General features: G+C 38.7%; 1 protein-coding gene across 1 annotated transcript; it reads left to right on the top strand.

The window, feature by feature from the left end:
* The first annotated feature begins 4,720 nt into the window (after nt 1–4,720).
* On the top strand, nt 4,721–22,062 carry LOC112053065 (uncharacterized). The gene is made up of 3 exons (XM_052888303.1): nt 4,721–5,255; nt 20,169–21,164; nt 21,545–22,062. Exons 1-3 carry the CDS (start codon nt 4,721–4,723, stop codon nt 21,616–21,618), a joined length of 1,605 nt encoding a protein of 534 aa, XP_052744263.1. The 3' UTR covers nt 21,619–22,062.
* Nucleotides 22,063–22,066: the final 4 nt, after the last annotated feature.

The raw sequence follows: 22,066 nt of genomic DNA, 5'->3' as shown, positions 1-22,066 counted from the left end.
AAAAAGTCTCCGACACGTGTTGGAGGGTCGCGGTATAATAACAAAAAAAAAAAAAACCGATTGAGTAAACTCAATAAAAATTTGTTAATTTCACAATTTTCGGCCTAATTTTGTTAAAAATCTTTTGTTTTTCTCCATTCCTCGTGTTCCCGCGTGTTCCTCTCATTCCGGGAAAACGGGATACACCGTCCGGGACCATTTCGGCCCGTCGACTCGCCCCAGGAGCACACTTTAAACGCGCGCCGGCCACAACTCCGTGAAATTTAATAGATTTTCCTGCGAATTTTCTTCCAGGAAAATCTATTTTCATCCCCCGCAGTGTGGTCGGGAGCGTCTCCCGAAGGCGCGTCGAACGACCCGCCGCGCTCCCGGATCGGTCCAGCCGTTTGGGAGGAAAACGCGGAAAACCGAAAATTTGGCCCTCCCACCCACCCTTAATATAGATATAAGAAGCTGAGGGTCGATTTTGGGTGAAAATTTTTTATTGTCGTTTCGGGTTCTCCATCTTGTGAGGATCCGAAACGTACACTTTAAGGGTAGAGTGAGACGACTCTGGGTCATTTAATTGAGAAATTGACAAAATTTAAGTTAAATTAAACCTAGATTGACTTGGGAGGCATTCTACACCTCCCAAATATTGTTCTGGACTGTTTTATACAAAAATATAATTTAAAATTGACAACTAGACTATTGGGGGGCTTTTTACACCTCCCAAGATTTTAGATTAAGTTAGGAAATTAAGAAATTTTGTTTATTAATTGATTATTTTGGTATTAAGTCATGGATTGGGTTAGTACAGTAGTTTGACTTGGGAGGCAATCTACACCTCCCAAATAACTTGTAATACAAATAATTAGAAATTAATTTAAAAACTTGAAATTTTCAGACTTGAAGGGCACTTTACACCTTTCAAATATTCAAATTACGTTAGGTTAGAATTAGGTCTACACAGCCTAAATAAAAACATTTAGTTAACTTAATCTAATTCACACCGTTACAAAAATGTCGATGAAATCTAAAACTGATGCACCTAAACCAGCAAAATTACCGGTCAAAGTCCCGAAAGAGACCGCCTCTTACGCCAGGTCAGCAATTGAAGCTCCGTTGAGTGACTTGCCAGCTGTGGCAAACCAGCTGTTTCAGGTCGCAAAGCTACAGTTGGACCAGTCCGGCGAAGGGAACGATAAAGGAGACTGTGCTTGACTGTCTGAATGGACTGTACACCTTATCCATGAGGCTCTGCGATGTCGCACAGTCTCGAATCGATACCCCAGCTTGTGACGCTGACTTGGCGAATGAGGTAACCGACGCACTAAATGTTCAGACGGGTATAATGGTGGCGGCCAGAGAAGAGATATGCGCGATCAAAGAACAAATGACCAGGTTTGTGGAAAGTATTGGAACAGCGACAGAAGGCTGTTCATATGCCAAAGTCGTGGCAACTCCAAAAGAGGCCCCTTCTGCCGAATCGCAGTCGGTCCACTCGCTGATCGTGTCATCGCCGGATGAAGCAGACACCAGCGAAGACGTAATATTAAAAATACGATCCGCAGTGTGCGCGAAGACATCGGGTCTGCGAGTGGACAGACTTCGAAAAGCCAGGAATCAAAAAGTAGTGTTGGGATGCCAAACCAAAGAAGAGTTGGCCAGAGTGGCGGAACAACTTAGATCTGGCAACCCAACTCTACAAATAGAACAGAAGACAAACAAGGACCCCCTGGTCATACTTAGAAACGTCTTAAGCGTCAATACAGATGACGACATACTCAATGCTCTGAAAAACCAAAACACGCACATACTGGGGGGGATACCAGAGGGAGAGTATAGAGCCGTTGTGCGATATCGCAGGAGGGCAAGAAACCCACACGAATGCCATACTGTCCTTCAGGTATCCCCACCAGTGTGGCGAAGCCTCACACAGGTCGGAAAGGCACACATAGACCTCCAGAGAGTGCAAGTCCTCGACCAGTCTCCCCTTATACAGTGCACTAGATGCCTAGAGTTCGGACACGGTAAAAAACACTGCAAGGAGGAAGAGGACCGGTGCAGTCACTGCACTGGGACTCACCTTCGCAAAGATTGTCCGCAATGGCTAGCCGGAAATACTGCTAGTTGTCGAAACTGTCAGATGGCAAAACATGAAAAGTTTAACCACAACAGTTTTGACAACGAATGCCCGATAAGGCAAAAATGGGATAGACTGGCGAGGACCAGTGTGTCTTATTGCTAAAGGTGCATCAGAGGTTCAAGAAGAGTTTAATTATGTCTTTCTAGCAGAAATAGGCAAATCACAATTGCAAATAAATGTGGCAAAGTTCAATCGGAACAAAATAAAAATAAAAATAAGAATATTAAATATATACCGCAAATCTCAAGAGAAAATAACAAAATTTTACGGAAGCTATCCATATTTCGCACAATTATCGATAATTATAAAAATCTACGAAACTCTGGGAAAGATAGGAAAACTAATAAAAAGAAAAACAAAATACAAAATTTTATTAAAAAATGTAATTTTCGTTTACAAAAATACAGAACTTGTCACAAAATACCAGCAAACGTCTAAAAACTATTTAAAATGTAAATCTGCTAATATGAAAAATTTAAACTCGTTAAAATACAACAAAAAAAAAAACAAAAGCAACGAAAACACAATAAGATATTAAAATAAGGTTATTAAAATAACGTGATTAATATCTGAAGCACACGAAATAAACTTAAAACAATAAAATATAAAAATAGAACACAAACACATATTCACACACATACATAAATAAAAAAAAAATATTGTTAAACATCATAAATAGTAAGCCATAGATCATATGTTGTCGTTATATTATAATAATATAATACATAACAATGATAAAAGGATGCTATTATTTATTCTCTCTTCAAAATGATTACACAAAGTATCTAGATAATTAATAGTTAAAGGTAAAAACATAAAACACCATTACATTGCAATATTATTATAAACAGCTAAATAAGGTCTCCGACAACCTTATCGGAGGAAACTCAGCAGTTCCTCCTCAGACGGTGGAACAATTAAAAAAAAAAAAAAAAAACCTAACCTAACCTAACCTAACCTGACCTGACCTGACCCGACCCGACCCAACCCAACCCAACCCAACCCAACCCAACCCAACCCAACCCAACCCAACCCAACCCAACCCAACCCAACCCAACCCAACCTAACCCAACCTAACCTAACCTAACCTAACCTAACCTTCAAAGACTCTTTTCGCTTCAGGTGAGTTCGATATTTTTTCGATACTAAGTCGAAGTAGCGCAAAAGTCGAAAATTATGAAATTCAAACTAGCGTGTTCTGAGAGCGCGATTATACGTAACTTTCAATGCTTAACCATATTCAAAGACTTTTCGCTTCAGGTGAGTTCGATATTTTTTCGATACTAAGTCGAAGTAGCGCAAAAGTCGAAAATTATGAAATTCAAACTAGCGTGTTCTGAGAGCGCGATTATACGTAACTTTCAATGCTTAACCATATTCAAAGACTTTTCGCTTCAGGTGAGTTCGATATTTTTTCGATACTAAGTCGAAGTAGCGCAAAAGTCGAAAATTATGAAATTCAAACTAGCGTGTTCTGAGAGCGCGATTATACGTAACTTTCAATGCTTAACCATATTCAAAGACTTTTCGCTTCAGGTGAGTTCGATATTTTTTCGATACTAAGTCGAAGTACCCCAAAAGTCGGAAATTATGAAATTCAAACTAGCGTGTTCTGAGAGCGCGATTATACGTAACTTTCAATGCTTAACCATATTCAAAGACTCTTTTCGCTTCAGGTGAGTTCGATTTTTTTCGATACTAAGTCGACGTAGCTCAAAAGTCGAAAATTATGAAATTCAAACTAGCGTGTTCTGAGAGCGCGATTATACGTAACTTTCAATGCTCAACCATATTCAAAGACTCTTGTCGCTTCAGGTGAGTTCGATTTTTTTCGATACTAAGTCGAAGTACCTACCCCAAAAGTCGGAAATTATGAAATTCAAACTAGCGTGTTCTGAGAGCGCGATTATACGTAACTTTCAATGCTTAACCATATTGAAAGTCTCTTTTCGCTTCAGGTGAGTTCGATATTTTTTCGATACTAAGTCGAAGTAGCTCAAAAGTCGAAAATTATGAAATTCAAACTAGCGTGTTCTGAGAGCGCGATTATACGTAACTTTCAATGCTTAACCATATTCAAAGACTCTTTTCGCTTCAGGTGAGTTCGATATTTTTTCGATACTAAGTCGAAGTACCCCAAGAGTCGGAAATTATGAAATTCAAACTAGCGTGTTCTGAGAGCGCGATTATACGTAACTTTCAATGCTTAACCATATTCAAAGACTCTTTTCGCTTCAGGTGAGTTCGATTTTTTTCGATACTAAGTCGAAGTACCCCAAAAGTCGGAAATTATGAAATTCAAACTAGCGTGTTCTGAGAGCGCGATTATACGTAACTTTCAATGCTTAACCATATTCAAAGACTCTTTTCGCTTCAGGTGAGTTCGATTTTTTTCGATACTAAGTCGACGTAGCTCAAAAGTCGAAAATTATGAAATTCAAACTAGCGTGTTCTGAGAGCGCGATTATACGTAACTTTCAATGCTTAACCATATTCTATTCATATGTCTTATATGGAGGTCATAGATTGCACAGTAAATTGTGTAGTTTTTATAATCTATGCTTAAGGTTTTCTTACCTCCCGAAAGACCTAATGAAGACTATAGTTGTCCCAATTGCTAAGAACAAGACTGGAGATCTAGGCTCAGCAGATAACTACCGTCCAATCTCGTTGGGAACTATTACAGGTAAAATTCTAGAACGTTTGATACAACCCGAACTGCTGAAGAATGTAGTCATTGAAGATGCACAGTTTGGTTTTCGTCCTGGTCTTTCAACGGACTCGGCTATTGTTGCTTTAAAGCACGCTGTAAGCTATTACACGAGTCGTGAAACATCGGTATACGCGTGTTTTCTGGATTTAAGCAAGGCATTCGATCTAGTGAATTATGAAATTCTCTGGGCGAAGATGTACGAATCCCGTGTACCCAATGAATTAGTGGGTCTGTTGAGATTCTGGTATGGAAATCAAATTAATAGCGTAAAATGGGGCGACGCGACGTCTAATAATTATAAATTAGAATGCGGTGTTCGCCAGGGTGGTATTACCTCTCCGGATCTTTTTAATATTTACATCAACTGTTTGATACAGGAGCTGAGGGCTGCCAAAGTCGGATGTCACGTTGGAGGTACTTGTTTTAACAGCCTTAGTTATGCGGATGACATGGTAGTTCTCAGCCCCTCTATCAACGGCCTAAGGAGACTAATTTCAGTGTGTGAGCATTATTCTAATGGCCATGGACTGAAATATAATGTTAAAAAGTCGGAAATGATGGTATTTCGCGCAGGTAAAGGTCCGGAGAGGATACCTGAAGTAAGACTGAATGCAACAGCGGTTAGGGTTGTATCAAAATTTAAATATCTGGGACACATACTCGATGAACGTCTGAGGGATGACTATGACATTGAGAGGGAAAGGAGGGCACTTTCGATTCGATGTAATATGCTAGCACGCAGATTTGGCAAAAGTAGCAGACCCGTCAAGCAAACATTGTTTAACGCGTATTGCCAGTGTTTTTATACCTGTCAACTGTGGACAAACTTCCGCAGAAAGTCCTACACAGCAATACGCGTGCAATACAATGATGCATTTCGCATCTTGATGGGTCTGCCTAGGTATTGCAGTGCCTCAGGCATGTTTGCAGAATCGGGAGTGCCTGACTTTTATGCTATTATAAGAACACGCGTAGCCTCCTTCTGGGAGAGACTTAGAACAGCGCGTAATAGCATTCTACAGACTGTTTGTGACGGGATGCCCAGCCCTTTGTTTACATATTGGCTATCTGTGCATCAAGACCATAATAGAAAATAGTCTTTACTCCGGACTAGGATGACGCCTGGGAAGAGTCTTTTAACCTTCCCAGTTAGCACGTAAGTTTTTAATTGTAAAAATTAAATTGTATTATATATTATTTTTTGCACTATTTTATTTTATAATTTTTATGTAATATGTATATTGTATACTGGGTGTTTTTGCCTTTATTAAAAATCATTATTATTATTATTATTATATTCAAAGACTCTTTTCGCTTCAGGTGAGTTCGATATTTTTTCGATACTAAGTCGAAGTACCCCAAGAGTCGGAAATTATGAAATTCAAACTAGCGTGTTCTGAGAGCGCGATTATACGTAACTTTCAATGCTTAACCATATTCAAAGACTCTTTTCGCTTCAGGTGAGTTCGATATTTTTTCGATACTAATCGAAGTAGCTCAAAAGTCGAAAATTATGAAATTCAAACTAGCGTGTTCTGAGAGCGCGATTATACATAACTTTCAATGCTTAACCATATTCAAAGACTCTTTTCGCTTCAGGTGAGTTCGATTTTTTTCGATACTAAGTCGAAGTACCCCAAAAGTCGGAAATTATGAAATTCAAACTAGCGTGTTCTGAGAGCGCGATTATACGTAACTTTCAATGCTTAACCATATTCAAAGACTCTTTTCGCTTCAGGTGAGTTCGATTTTTTTCGATACTAAGTCGACGTAGCTCAAAAGTCGAAAATTATGAAATTCAAACTAGCGTGTTCTGAGAGCGCGATTATACGTAACTTTCAATGCTTAACCATATTCAAAGACTCTTTTCGCTTCAGGTGAGTTCGATATTTTTTCGATACTAATCGAAGTAGCTCAAAAGTCGAAAATTATGAAATTCAAACTAGCGTGTTCTGAGAGCGCGATTATACATAACTTTCAATGCTTAACCATATTCAAAGACTCTTTTCGCTTCAGGTGAGTTCGATTTTTTTCGATACTAAGTCGAAGTACCCCAAAAGTCGGAAATTATGAAATTCAAACTAGCGTGTTCTGAGAGCGCGATTATACGTAACTTTCAATGCTTAACCATATTCAAAGACTCTTTTCGCTTCAGGTGAGTTTGATATTTTTTCGATACTAAGTCGAAGTAGCGCAAAAGTCGAAAATTATGAAATTCAAACTAGCGTGTTCTGAGAGCGCGATTATACGTAACTTTCAATGCTCAACCATATTCAAAGACTCTTTTCGCTTCAGGTGAGTTCGATTTTTTTCGATACTTAGTCGAAGTACCTACCCCAAAAGTCGGAAATTATGAAATTCAAACTAGCGTGTTCTGAGAGCGCGATTATACGTAACTTTCAATGCTTAACCATATTCAAAGACTCTTTTCGCTTCAGGTGAGTTCGATTTTTTTCGATACTAAGTCGACGTAGCGCAAAAGTCGAAAATTATGAAATTCAAACTAGCGTGTTCTGAGAGCGCGATTATACGTAACTTTCAATGCTTAACCATATTCAAAGACTCTTTTCGCTTCAGGTGAGTTCGATTTTTTTCGATACTAAGTCGACGTAGCTCAAAAGTCGAAAATTATGAAATTCAAACTAGCGTGTTCTGAGAGCGCGATTATACGTAACTTTCAATGCTTAACCATATTCAAAGACTCTTTTCGCTTCAGGTGAGTTTGATATTTTTTCGATACTAAGTCGAAGTAGCGCAAAAGTCGAAAATTATGAAATTCAAACTAGCGTGTTCTGAGAGCGCGATTATACGTAACTTTCAATGCTTAACCATATTCAAAGACTCTTTTCGCTTCAGGTGAGTTCGATATTTTTTCGATACTAAGTCGAAGTACCCCAAGAGTCGGAAATTATGAAATTCAAACTAGCGTGTTCTGAGAGCGCGATTATACGTAACTTTCAATGCTTAACCATATTCAAAGACTCTTTTCGCTTCAGGTGAGTTCGATATTTTTTCGATACTAAGTCGAAGTACCCCAAAAGTCGGAAATTATGAAATTCAAACTAGCGTGTTCTGAGAGCGCGATTATACGTAACTTTCAATGCTTAACCATATTCAAAGACTCTTTTCGCTTCAGATGAGTTCGATATTTTTCGATACTAAGTCGATGTACTCCAAAAGTCGGAAATTATGAAATTCAAACTAGCGTGTTCTGAGAGCGCGATTATACGTAACTTTCAATGCTTAACCATATTCAAAGACTCTTTTCGCTTCAGGTGAGTTCGATATTTTTTCGATACTAAGTCGAAGTAGCTCAAAAGTCGGAAATTATGAAATTCAAACTAGCGTGTTCTGAGAGCGCGATTATACGTAACTTTCAATGCCTAACCATATTCAAAGACTCTTTTCGCTTCAGATGAGTTCGATATTTTTCGATACTAAGTCGATGTACCCCAAAAGTCGGAAATTATGAAATTCAAACTAGCGTGTTCTGAGAGCGCGATTATACGTAACTTTCAATGCTTAACCATATTCAAAGACTCTTTTCGCTTCAGGTGAGTTCGATATTTTTTCGATACTAAGTCGAAGTACCCCAAAAGTCGCAAATTATGAAATTCAAATTAGCGTGTTCTGAGAGCGCGATTATACGTAACTTTCAATGCTTAACCATATTCAAAGACTCTTTTCGCTTCAGATGAGTTCGATATTTTTCGATACTAAGTCGATGTACTCCAAAAGTCGGAAATTATGAAATTCAAACTAGCGTGTTCTGAGAGCGCGATTATACGTAACTTTCAATGCTTAACCATATTCAAAGACTCTTTTCGCTTCAGGTGAGTTTGATATTTTTTCGATACTAAGTCGAAGTAGCGCAAAAGTCGAAAATTATGAAATTCAAACTAGCGTGTTCTGAGAGCGCGATTATACGTAACTTTCAATGCTCAACCATATTCAAAGACTCTTTTCGCTTCAGGTGAGTTCGATTTTTTTCGATACTAAGTCGAAGTACCTACCCCAAAAGTCGGAAATTATGAAATTCAAACTAGCGTGTTCTGAGAGCGCGATTATACGTAACTTTCAATGCTTAACCATATTCAAAGACTCTTTTCGCTTCAGGTGAGTTCGATTTTTTTCGATACTAAGTCGACGTAGCTCAAAAGTCGAAAATTATGAAATTCAAACTAGCGTGTTCTGAGAGCGCGATTATACGTAACTTTCAATGCTTAACCATATTCAAAGACTCTTTTCGCTTCAGATGAGTTCGATATTTTTCGATACTAAGTCGATGTACCCCAAAAGTCGGAAATTATGAAATTCAAACTAGCGTGTTCTGAGAGCGCGATTATACGTAACTTTCAATGCTTAACCATATTCAAAGACTCTTTTCGCTTCAGGTGAGTTCGATATTTTTTCGATACTAAGTCGAAGTACCCCAAGAGTCGGAAATTATGAAATTCAAACTAGCGTGTTCTGAGAGCGCGATTATACGTAACTTTCAATGCTTAACCATATTCAAAGACTCTTTTCGCTTCAGATGAGTTCGATATTTTTCGATACTAAGTCGATGTACTCCAAAAGTCGGAAATTATGAAATTCAAACTAGCGTGTTCTGAGAGCGCGATTATACGTAACTTTCAATGCTTAACCATATTCAAAGACTCTTTTCGCTTCAGGTGAGTTTGATATTTTTTCGATACTAAGTCGAAGTAGCGCAAAAGTCGAAAATTATGAAATTCAAACTAGCGTGTTCTGAGAGCGCGATTATACGTAACTTTCAATGCTCAACCATATTCAAAGACTCTTTTCGCTTCAGGTGAGTTCGATTTTTTTCGATACTAAGTCGAAGTACCTACCCCAAAAGTCGGAAATTATGAAATTCAAACTAGCGTGTTCTGAGAGCGCGATTATACGTAACTTTCAATGCTTAACCATATTCAAAGACTCTTTTCGCTTCAGGTGAGTTCGATTTTTTTCGATACTAAGTCGATGTACTCCAAAAGTCGGAAATTATGAAATTCAAACTAGCGTGTTCTGAGAGCGCGATTATACGTAACTTTCAATGCTTAACCATATTCAAAGACTCTTTTCGCTTCAGGTGAGTTTGATATTTTTTCGATACTAAGTCGAAGTAGCGCAAAAGTCGAAAATTATGAAATTCAAACTAGCGTGTTCTGAGAGCGCGATTATACGTAACTTTCAATGCTCAACCATATTCAAAGACTCTTTTCGCTTCAGGTGAGTTCGATTTTTTTCGATACTAAGTCGAAGTAGCGCAAAAGTCGAAAATTATGAAATTCAAACTAGCGTGTTCTGAGAGCGCGATTATACGTAACTTTCAATGCTTAACCATATTCAAAGACTCTTTTCGCTTCAGGTGAGTTCGATTTTTTTCGATACTAAGTCGACGTAGCTCAAAAGTCGAAAATTATGAAATTCAAACTAGCGTGTTCTGAGAGCGCGATTATACGTAACTTTCAATGCTTAACCATATTCAAAGACTCTTTTCGCTTCAGGTGAGTTCGATTTTTTTCGATACTAAGTCGACGTAGCTCAAAAGTCGAAAATTATGAAATTCAAACTAGCGTGTTCTGAGAGCGCGATTATACGTAACTTTCAATGCTTAACCATATTCAAAGACTCTTTTCGCTTCAGGTGAGTTTGATATTTTTTCGATACTAAGTCGAAGTAGCGCAAAAGTCGAAAATTATGAAATTCAAACTAGCGTGTTCTGAGAGCGCGATTATACGTAACTTTCAATGCTTAACCATATTCAAAGACTCTTTTCGCTTCAGGTGAGTTCGATATTTTTTCGATACTAAGTCGAAGTACCCCAAGAGTCGGAAATTATGAAATTCAAACTAGCGTGTTCTGAGAGCGCGATTATACGTAACTTTCAATGCTTAACCATATTCAAAGACTCTTTTCGCTTCAGGTGAGTTTGATATTTTTTCGATACTAAGTCGAAGTAGCGCAAAAGTCGAAAATTATGAAATTCAAACTAGCGTGTTCTGAGAGCGCGATTATACGTAACTTTCAATGCTTAACCATATTCAAAGACTCTTTTCGCTTCAGGTGAGTTCGATATTTTTTCGATACTAAGTCGAAGTACCCCAAGAGTCGGAAATTATGAAATTCAAACTAGCGTGTTCTGAGAGCGCGATTATACGTAACTTTCAATGCTTAACCATATTCAAAGACTCTTTTCGCTTCAGGTGAGTTTGATATTTTTTCGATACTAAGTCGAAGTAGCGCAAAAGTCGAAAATTATGAAATTCAAACTAGCGTGTTCTGAGAGCGCGATTATACGTAACTTTCAATGCTTAACCATATTCAAAGACTCTTTTCGCTTCAGGTGAGTTCGATTTTTTTCGATACTAAGTCGACGTAGCTCAAAAGTCGAAAATTATGAAATTCAAACTAGCGTGTTCTGAGAGCGCGATTATACGTAACTTTCAATGCTTAACCATATTCAAAGACTCTTTTCGCTTCAGGTGAGTTCGATATTTTTTCGATACTAATCGAAGTAGCTCAAAAGTCGAAAATTATGAAATTCAAACTAGCGTGTTCTGAGAGCGCGATTATACATAACTTTCAATGCTTAACCATATTCAAAGACTCTTTTCGCTTCAGGTGAGTTCGATTTTTTTCGATACTAAGTCGAAGTACCCCAAAAGTCGGAAATTATGAAATTCAAACTAGCGTGTTCTGAGAGCGCGATTATACGTAACTTTCAATGCTTAACCATATTCAAAGACTCTTTTCGCTTCAGGTGAGTTTGATATTTTTTCGATACTAAGTCGAAGTAGCGCAAAAGTCGAAAATTATGAAATTCAAACTAGCGTGTTCTGAGAGCGCGATTATACGTAACTTTCAATGCTCAACCATATTCAAAGACTCTTTTCGCTTCAGGTGAGTTCGATTTTTTTCGATACTAAGTCGAAGTACCTACCCCAAAAGTCGGAAATTATGAAATTCAAACTAGCGTGTTCTGAGAGCGCGATTATACGTAACTTTCAATGCTTAACCATATTCAAAGACTCTTTTCGCTTCAGGTGAGTTCGATTTTTTTCGATACTAAGTCGACGTAGCTCAAAAGTCGAAAATTATGAAATTCAAACTAGCGTGTTCTGAGAGCGCGATTATACGTAACTTTCAATGCTTAACCATATTCAAAGACTCTTTTCGCTTCAGGTGAGTTCGATTTTTTTCGATACTAAGTCGACGTAGCTCAAAAGTCGAAAATTATGAAATTCAAACTAGCGTGTTCTGAGAGCGCGATTATACGTAACTTTCAATGCTTAACCATATTCAAAGACTCTTTTCGCTTCAGGTGAGTTTGATATTTTTTCGATACTAAGTCGAAGTAGCGCAAAAGTCGAAAATTATGAAATTCAAACTAGCGTGTTCTGAGAGCGCGATTATACGTAACTTTCAATGCTTAACCATATTCAAAGACTCTTTTCGCTTCAGGTGAGTTCGATATTTTTTCGATACTAAGTCGAAGTACCCCAAGAGTCGGAAATTATGAAATTCAAACTAGCGTGTTCTGAGAGCGCGATTATACGTAACTTTCAATGCTTAACCATATTCAAAGACTCTTTTCGCTTCAGGTGAGTTCGATATTTTTTCGATACTAAGTCGAAGTACCCCAAAAGTCGGAAATTATGAAATTCAAACTAGCGTGTTCTGAGAGCGCGATTATACGTAACTTTCAATGCTTAACCATATTCAAAGACTCTTTTCGCTTCAGATGAGTTCGATATTTTTCGATACTAAGTCGATGTACTCCAAAAGTCGGAAATTATGAAATTCAAACTAGCGTGTTCTGAGAGCGCGATTATACGTAACTTTCAATGCTTAACCATATTCAAAGACTCTTTTCGCTTCAGGTGAGTTCGATATTTTTTCGATACTAAGTCGAAGTAGCTCAAAAGTCGGAAATTATGAAATTCAAACTAGCGTGTTCTGAGAGCGCGATTATACGTAACTTTCAATGCTTAACCATATTCAAAGACTCTTTTCGCTTCAGATGAGTTCGATATTTTTCGATACTAAGTCGATGTACCCCAAAAGTCGGAAATTATGAAATTCAAACTAGCGTGTTCTGAGAGCGCGATTATACGTAACTTTCAATGCTTAACCATATTCAAAGACTCTTTTCGCTTCAGGTGAGTTCGATATTTTTTCTATACTAAGTCGAAGTACCCCAAGAGTCGGAAATTATGAAATTCAAACTAGCGTGTTCTGAGACCGCGATTATACGTAACTTTCAATGCTTAACCATATTCAAAGACTCTTTTCGCTTCAGATGAGTTCGATATTTTTCGATACTAAGTCGATGTACTCCAAAAGTCGGAAATTATGAAATTCAAACTAGCGTGTTCTGAGAGCGCGATTATACGTAACTTTCAATGCTTAACCATATTCAAAGACTCTTTTCGCTTCAGGTGAGTTCGATATTTTTTCGATACTAAGTCGAAGTACCCCAAAAGTCGCAAATTATGAAATTCAAATTAGCGTGTTCTGAGAGCGCGATTATACGTAACTTTCAATGCTTAACCATATTCAAAGACTCTTTTCGCTTCAGATGAGTTCGATATTTTTCGATACTAAGTCGATGTACTCCAAAAGTCGGAAATTATGAAATTCAAACTAGCGTGTTCTGAGAGCGCGATTATACGTAACTTTCAATGCTTAACCATATTCAAAGACTCTTTTCGCTTCAGGTGAGTTTGATATTTTTTCGATACTAAGTCGAAGTAGCGCAAAAGTCGAAAATTATGAAATTCAAACTAGCGTGTTCTGAGAGCGCGATTATACGTAACTTTCAATGCTTAACCATATTCAAAGACTCTTTTCGCTTCAGGTGAGTTCGATTTTTTTCGATACTAAGTCGAAGTACCCCAAAAGTCGGAAATTATGAAATTCAAACTAGCGTGTTCTGAGAGCGCGATTATACGTAACTTTCAATGCTTAACCATATTCAAAGACTCTTTTCGCTTCAGGTGAGTTTGATATTTTTTCGATACTAAGTCGAAGTAGCGCAAAAGTCGAAAATTATGAAATTCAAACTAGCGTGTTCTGAGAGCGCGATTATACGTAACTTTCAATGCTTAACCATATTCAAAGACTCTTTTCGCTTCAGATGAGTTCGATTTTTTTCGATACTAAGTCGATGTACTCCAAAAGTCGGAAATTATGAAATTCAAACTAGCGTGTTCTGAGAGCGCGATTATACGTAACTTTCAATGCTTAACCATATTCAAAGACTCTTTTCGCTTCAGGTGAGTTCGATATTTTTTCGATACTAAGTCGAAGTACCCCAAAAGTCGCAAATTATGAAATTCAAATTAGCGTGTTCTGAGAGCGCGATTATACGTAACTTTCAATGCTTAACCATATTCAAAGACTCTTTTCGCTTCAGATGAGTTCGATATTTTTCGATACTAAGTCGATGTACTCCAAAAGTCGGAAATTATGAAATTCAAACTAGCGTGTTCTGAGAGCGCGATTATACGTAACTTTCAATGCTTAACCATATTCAAAGACTCTTTTCGCTTCAGGTGAGTTTGATATTTTTTCGATACTAAGTCGAAGTAGCGCAAAAGTCGAAAATTATGAAATTCAAACTAGCGTGTTCTGAGAGCGCGATTATACGTAACTTTCAATGCTCAACCATATTCAAAGACTCTTTTCGCTTCAGGTGAGTTCGATTTTTTTCGATACTAAGTCGAAGTACCTACCCCAAAAGTCGGAAATTATGAAATTCAAACTAGCGTGTTCTGAGAGCGCGATTATACGTAACTTTCAATGCTTAACCATATTCAAAGACTCTTTTCGCTTCAGGTGAGTTCGATTTTTTTCGATACTAAGTCGACGTAGCTCAAAAGTCGAAAATTATGAAATTCAAACTAGCGTGTTCTGAGAGCGCGATTATACGTAACTTTCAATGCTTAACCATATTCAAAGACTCTTTTCGCTTCAGGTGAGTTCGATATTTTTTCGATACTAAGTCGAAGTAGCGCAAAAGTCGAAAATTATGAAATTCAAACTAGCGTGTTCTGAGAGCGCGATTATACGTAACTTTCAATGCTTAACCATATTCAAAGACTCTTTTCGCTTCAGGTGAGTTCGATTTTTTTCGATACTAAGTCGACGTAGCTCAAAAGTCGAAAATTATGAAATTCAAACTAGCGTGTTCTGGGAGCGCGATTATACGTAACTTTCAATGCTTAACCATATTCAAAGACTCTTTTCGCTTCAGGTGAGTTCGATATTTTTTCGATACTAAGTCGAAGTAGCTCAAAAGTCGAAAATTATGAAATTCAAACTAGCGTGTTCTGAGAGCGCGATTATACGTAACTTTCAATGCTTAACCATATTCAAAGACTCTTTTCGCTTCAGGTGAGTTCGATATTTTTTCGATACTAAGTCGAAGTACCCCAAGAGTCGGAAATTATGAAATTCAAACTAGCGTGTTCTGAGAGCGCGATTATACGTAACTTTCAATGCTTAACCATATTCAAAGACTCTTTTCGCTTCAGGTGAGTTTGATATTTTTTCGATACTAAGTCGAAGTAGCGCAAAAGTCGAAAATTATGAAATTCAAACTAGCGTGTTCTGAGAGCGCGATTATACGTAACTTTCAATGCTTAACCATATTCAAAGACTCTTTTCGCTTCAGGTGAGTTCGATATTTTTTCGATACTAAGTCGAAGTACCCCAAGAGTCGGAAATTATGAAATTCAAACTAGCGTGTTCTGAGAGCGCGATTATACGTAACTTTCAATGCTTAACCATATTCAAAGACTCTTTTCGCTTCAGGTGAGTTTGATATTTTTTCGGTACTAAGTCGAAGTAGCGCAAAAGTCGAAAATTATGAAATTCAAACTAGCGTGTTCTGAAAGCGAGATTATACGTAACTTTCAATGCTTAACCATATTCAAAGACTCTTTTCGCTTCAGGTGAGTTCGATTTTTTTCGATACTAAGTCGACGTAGCTCAAAAGTCGAAAATTATGAAATTCAAACTAGCGTGTTCTGAGAGCGCGATTATACGTAACTTTCAATGCTTAACCATATTCAAAGACTCTTTTCGCTTCAGGTGAGTTCGATTTTTTTCGATACTAAGTCGACGTAGCTCAAAAGTCGAAAATTATGAAATTCAAACTAGCGTGTTCTGAGAGCGCGATTATACGTAACTTTCAATGCTTAACCATATTCAAAGACTCTTTTCGCTTCAGATGAGTTCGATATTTTTCGATACTAAGTCGAAGTACTCCATAAGTCGGAAATTATGAAATTCAAACTAGCGTGTTCTGAGAGCGCGATTATACGTAACTTTCAATGCTTAACCATATTCAAAGACTCTTTTCGCTTCAGGTGAGTTTGATATTTTTTCGATACTAAGTCGAAGTAGCGCAAAAGTCGAAAATTATGAAATTCAAACTAGCGTGTTCTGAGAGCGCGATTATACGTAACTTTCAATGCTTAACCATATTCAAAGACTCTTTTCGCTTCAGGTGAGTTCGATATTTTTTCGATACTAAGTCGAAGTACCCCAAAAGTCGGAAATTATGAAATTCAAACTAGCGTGTTCTGAGAGCGCGATTATACGTAACTTTCAATGCTTAACCATATTCAAAGACTCTTTTCGCTTCAGGTGAGTTCGATATTTTTTCGATACTAAGTCGAAGTAGCTCAAAAGTCGAAAATTATGAAATTCAAACTAGCGTGTTCTGAGAGCGCGATTATACGTAACTTTCAATGCTTAACCATATTCAAAGACTCTTTTCGCTTCAGGTGAGTTCGATATTTTTTCGATACTAATCGAAGTAGCTCAAAAGTCGAAAATTATGAAATTCAAACTAGCGTGTTCTGAGAGCGCGATTATACATAACTTTCAATGCTTAACCATATTCAAAGACTCTTTTCGCTTCAGGTGAGTTCGATTTTTTTCGATACTAAGTCGACGTAGCTCAAAAGTCGAAAATTATGAAATTCAAACTAGCGTGTTCTGAGAGCGCGATTATACGTAACTTTCAATGCTCAACCATATTCAAAGACTCTTTTCGCTTCAGGTGAGTTCGATTTTTTTCGATACTAAGTCGAAGTACCCCAAAAGTCGGAAATTATGAAATTCAAACTAGTGTGTTCTGAGAGCGCGATTATACGTAACTTTCAATGCTTAACCATATTCAAAGACTCTTTTCGCTTCAGGTGAGTTCGATTTTTTTCGATACTAAGTCGACGTAGCTCAAAAGTCGAAAATTATGAAATTCAAACTAGCGTGTTCTGAGAGCGCGATTATACGTAACTTTCAATGCTCAACCATATTCAAAGACTCTTTTCGCTTCAGGTGAGTTCGATTTTTTTCGATACTAAGTCGACGTAGCTCAAAAGTCGAAAATTATGAAATTCAAACTAGCGTGTTCTGAGAGCGCGATTATACGTAACTTTCAATGCTTAACCATATTCAAAGACTCTTTTCGCTTCAGGTGAGTTCGATATTTTTTCGATACTAAGTCGAAGTACCCCAAGAGTCGGAAATTATGAAATTCAAACTAGCGTGTTCTGAGAGCGCGATTATACGTAACTTTCAATGCTTAACCATATTCAAAGACTCTTTTCGCTTCAGGTGAGTTCGATTTTTTTCGATACTAAGTCGAAGTAGCGCAAAAGTCGAAAATTATGAAATTCAAACTAGCGTGTTCTGAGAGCGCGATTATACGTAACTTTCAATGCTTAACCATATTCAAAGACTCTTTTCGCTTCAGGTGAGTTCGATATTTTTTCGATACTAAGTCGAAGTACCCCAAGAGTCGGAAATTATGAAATTCAAACTAGCGTGTTCTGAGAGCGCGATTATACGTAACTTTCAATGCTTAACCATATTCAAAGACTCTTTTCGCTTCAGGTGAGTTTGATATTTTTTCGATACTAAGTCGAAGTAGCGCAAAAGTCGAAAATTATGAAATTCAAACTAGCGTGTTCTGAAAGCGAGATTATACGTAACTTTCAATGCTTAACCATATTCAAAGACTCTTTTCGCTTCAGGTGAGTTCGATTTTTTTCGATACTAAGTCGACGTAGCTCAAAAGTCGAAAATTATGAAATTCAAACTAGCGTGTTCTGAGAGCGCGATTATACGTAACTTTCAATGCTTAACCATATTCAAAGACTCTTTTCGCTTCAGGTGAGTTCGATATTTTTTCGATACTAAGTCGAAGTACCCCAAGAGTCGGAAATTATGAAATTCAAACTAGCGTGTTCTGAGAGCGCGATTATACGTAACTTTCAATGCTTAACCATATTCAAAGACTCTTTTCGCTTCAGGTGAGTTTGATATTTTTTCGATACTAAGTCGAAGTAGCGCAAAAGTCGAAAATTATGAAATTCAAACTAGCGTGTTCTGAAAGCGAGATTATACGTAACTTTCAATGCTTAACCATATTCAAAGACTCTTTTCGCTTCAGGTGAGTTCGATTTTTTTCGATACTAAGTCGACGTAGCTCAAAAGTCGAAAATTATGAAATTCAAACTAGCGTGTTCTGAGAGCGCGATTATACGTAACTTTCAATGCTCAACCATATTCAAAGACTCTTTTCGCATGAGGTGTTTTTTGATACCTACTACTAATAATAATATTTATTAAGGATAAAAATCCACAGTTATATAAAAGTATAATTATGTAAAAATATGTCGTAAAGTAAATTAAATTGTACTAAAATATCAAAATGACAAGATATAAGAATTATAAAATGAAAATTTCACGTCATCTTAAAAACTTCGATATCCTACTTTTTATTACCTAACTAGCAGATGCCCGCGACTTCTTCCGCGTGAAAATTGATGTACACTTTAACCCCTTCGCCGCTTCTATTTAGATTTTCGTATGTTTTATATAAAATAAATACAAAACACATCCCCCGGCCGAAGCCCGGTGTACAATAAAGTGCCCGTTTTTTTCGCTTGCGTAAGATGCCCAGCTGTAGCCACTGGCGGAGTCCAAATTACAAACCCTCGGCTACTACTTAAAAATGTAATATTATTAATTTCAGAAAAATTCTAACCTCTTTCAAACCAACCTTGAGGAGTTTAATTTTTTTATTCCTATTGCATTTCACATTCTATTGATAGTCAATGTATTTGTTACCGTTAACATAATTTTACACAAACGAGGGACTTTCATAAAATAAAATAAATTCGAATTTTTTTTTATGTAAATTTTCGAATTTTTTTTCATGTAAACCTACCGTTCTTATACCGATTTATAAATATGACTTGAAAATGTTAGATTTTTAATTTCAGAAAAATTCTAACCCCTTTCAAACCTTTAGAGGTTTAATTTTTTATTCCTATTGCATTTCACATTATATCGATAGTCAATGTAATATACTACCGTGAACAAATGGTAGACAAAGCGTATGAAGACCAATTTTACTTTTTATTTTCACACAAACTTCAACCCCTTTTAGCCCTTCAGGGGTTGAATTTTAAAAATTCTTGAATCACATTACATTTCGCATTTTTTTCTTGATTTATGGACAAATATTTATAACCGTAACTCTAAAAAAGGAGGACTTTCCATACAAACTTTCAACCTCCTTCTTATTTTATTTATGCTATAAAAAGTATCCTATGACCTCCGTATTATGTTCTCAAACATTTTTAAGTTTCATTTGAATTCGTTCAGTAGTTTCAGTAGTCAATAAAAAATGCGGACAGACAGACAGACAAGAAATCGAGAAAAAATAATTTCCAATAAAAATTTTCAAAATATCTTCAATGTACAGAATTTTACTTATTACAGTTATACATATTATGAATATAGGGATCGGATAACGGATCTTATTATACAGCATAGTATGTGCGACACAATGCGACCGATAGGTAGGTAGGTACGAGTGCTTATAATTTTTATTAAATTTTGCGTAATCTCGAGTGGTCATCGAGTGCCACTTCAATCAAATACAATATTCATAACCTACACGTAGTTCTCAATCACTTCATCAAGGATACAAGTATAAAAGGTCGGGTTTAGTATTCGATGGTTCATGGTGTTTGTGCCGGTCGTCGACGCTGTGGCACTAATCACGGTCCTGCGGCGAGTTGTTGCGGCGAGTTGTTGCGGCGTATTGTAGCGGCCTGTGGACACGTGGAGTACGGAACCCCTGCAACAATGAGAGCGTTGTCTCTGTTGTGTGTGCTCGGGCTCTCGTCTGGTGCACGTGCCGCGCTCAGTGCCATGCCGGCGGCTGTAGGTGATTGTCCGTTACAGCCAATAAATTATAGAGTTTTATTCCAAATATAACAACAATTAATTAAAAATACATTACAACACATAGATTATTTTATAATTATATAGTAGGTGCAACGCGCTGCGTCAACGTTTGGGACGAGGGCTGCGTCAACGGCCAGCTGCAGGGCGCGGGGCGCGATGACGACTTCGTCAACGGCAACTTCAACCCCGGCAAGCGCTGCGTCAACGTGTGGGACGAGGGCTGCGTCAACGGCCAGCTGCAGGGCGCGGGGCGCGATGACGACTTCGTCAACGGCAACTTCAACCCCGGCAAGCGCTGCGTCAACGAGTGGGACGAGGGCTGCGTCAACGGCCAGCTGCAGGGCGCGGGGCGCGATGACGACTTCGTCAACGGCAACTTCAACCCCGGCAAGCGCTGCGTCAACGTGTGGGACGAGGGCTGCGTCAACGGCCAGCTGCAGGGCGCGGGGCGCGATGACGACTTCGTCAACGGCAACTTCAACCCCGGCAAGCGCTGCGTCAACGTGTGGGACGAGGGCTGCGTCAACGGCCAGCTGCAGGGCGCGGGGCGCGACGACGACTTCGTCAACGGCAACTTCAACCCCGGCAAGCGCTGCGTCAACGTGTGGGACGAGGGCTGCGTCAACGGCCAGCTGCAGGGCGCGGGGCGCGACGACGACTTCGTCAACGGCAACTTCAACCCCGGCAAGCGCTGCGTCAACGTGTGGGACGAGGGCTGCGTCAACGGCCAGCTGCAGGGCGCGGGGCGCGACGACGACTTCGTCAACGGCAACTTTAACCCCGGCAAGCGCTGCGTTAACGTGTGGGACGAGGGCTGCGTCAACGGCCAGCTGCAGGGCGCGGGGCGCGACGACGACTTCGTCAACGGCAACTTCAACCCCGGCAAGCGCTGCGTCAACGTGTGGGACGAGGGCTGCGTCAACGGCCAGCTGCAGGGCGCGGGGCGCGACGACGACTTCGTCAACGGCAACTTCAACCCCGGCAAGCGCTGCGTCAACGTGTGGGACGAGGGCTGCGTCAACGGCCAGCTGCAGGGAGCAGGTGTGTCACTTAGAAACTTTTAATATACGGTAGTTAATCTTCATTTTTCGATGAATTTTTCAAGAACTTGGATACGCAGGTAGGTAGTTATACTCGTGTGGGTAGACAAATGCTATAACCGGGCAAGTACTTACGAGTTGAACTGGTGTGAAGAGGGGAGTGACGTTACGAGTTGAGGGTAGACTATACATAGACCAGAAAAATAAAAAGTAGCTATACTGAGTTAACGACACTACCCCTTGTGCGAAGCGCCGACTTAGTCTTTCGCAATTGATCTATACATTAATATATAAAACTGTACAGATATTTGTTAATTTCGGGTCACTTGGGAGTCCATATTTTCTACAGACCCGACAAAACTAAAGAACTTTTCAATTCAGGTACAGAGTGGAGCGGCGCCCGGCGAGAGAGCCGCCGCCAGCCGACGAGCGCGACCGCGGGACGCACCCACTGAGCGAACTCAATGTACCTACATAATGTATTCTGTGCCAATAGACCTGTTATTAATAACAATGTACTACACATATAGTTTGAAAAACTAAGTTTAAGTATGTAAACACCTCTCATAAGCTTGTCCGGAGAAATACTAACGTAGGGCTCGTATCTGCCGCCGCCAAGCACTGGTGTAGTGTCCCGATCTCCACAATGTACAGTCGCCCGTGAGTCCCGACACCACACGTACACAACACTTGGCAGCTATCTACACTACAGCTCAGGCTGACCTGGCTGGTCACAAGTCACGGCAGCGCTTTGGGCGGTTCTTTGTAGTAGCGTTGTCTAGGCGGTGGTTTTATCTACTTTATACTATAAGATTATACTTAAATTTATTTCTCTTATAAATGTTTAATGTTTTTCTGAGGACATTATAGGCATTTCTAATAAATAAATGACTTTAAAGCGCT

The sequence above is a fragment of the Bicyclus anynana genome, chromosome 22 (genome assembly GCF_947172395.1).
Source record: "Bicyclus anynana chromosome 22, ilBicAnyn1.1, whole genome shotgun sequence".
Classification (NCBI taxonomy): domain Eukaryota; kingdom Metazoa; phylum Arthropoda; class Insecta; order Lepidoptera; family Nymphalidae; genus Bicyclus; species Bicyclus anynana.
The sequence above is the reverse complement of the archived record's forward strand: the minus strand, read 5'-3'. Positions and strand labels throughout refer to the sequence as shown.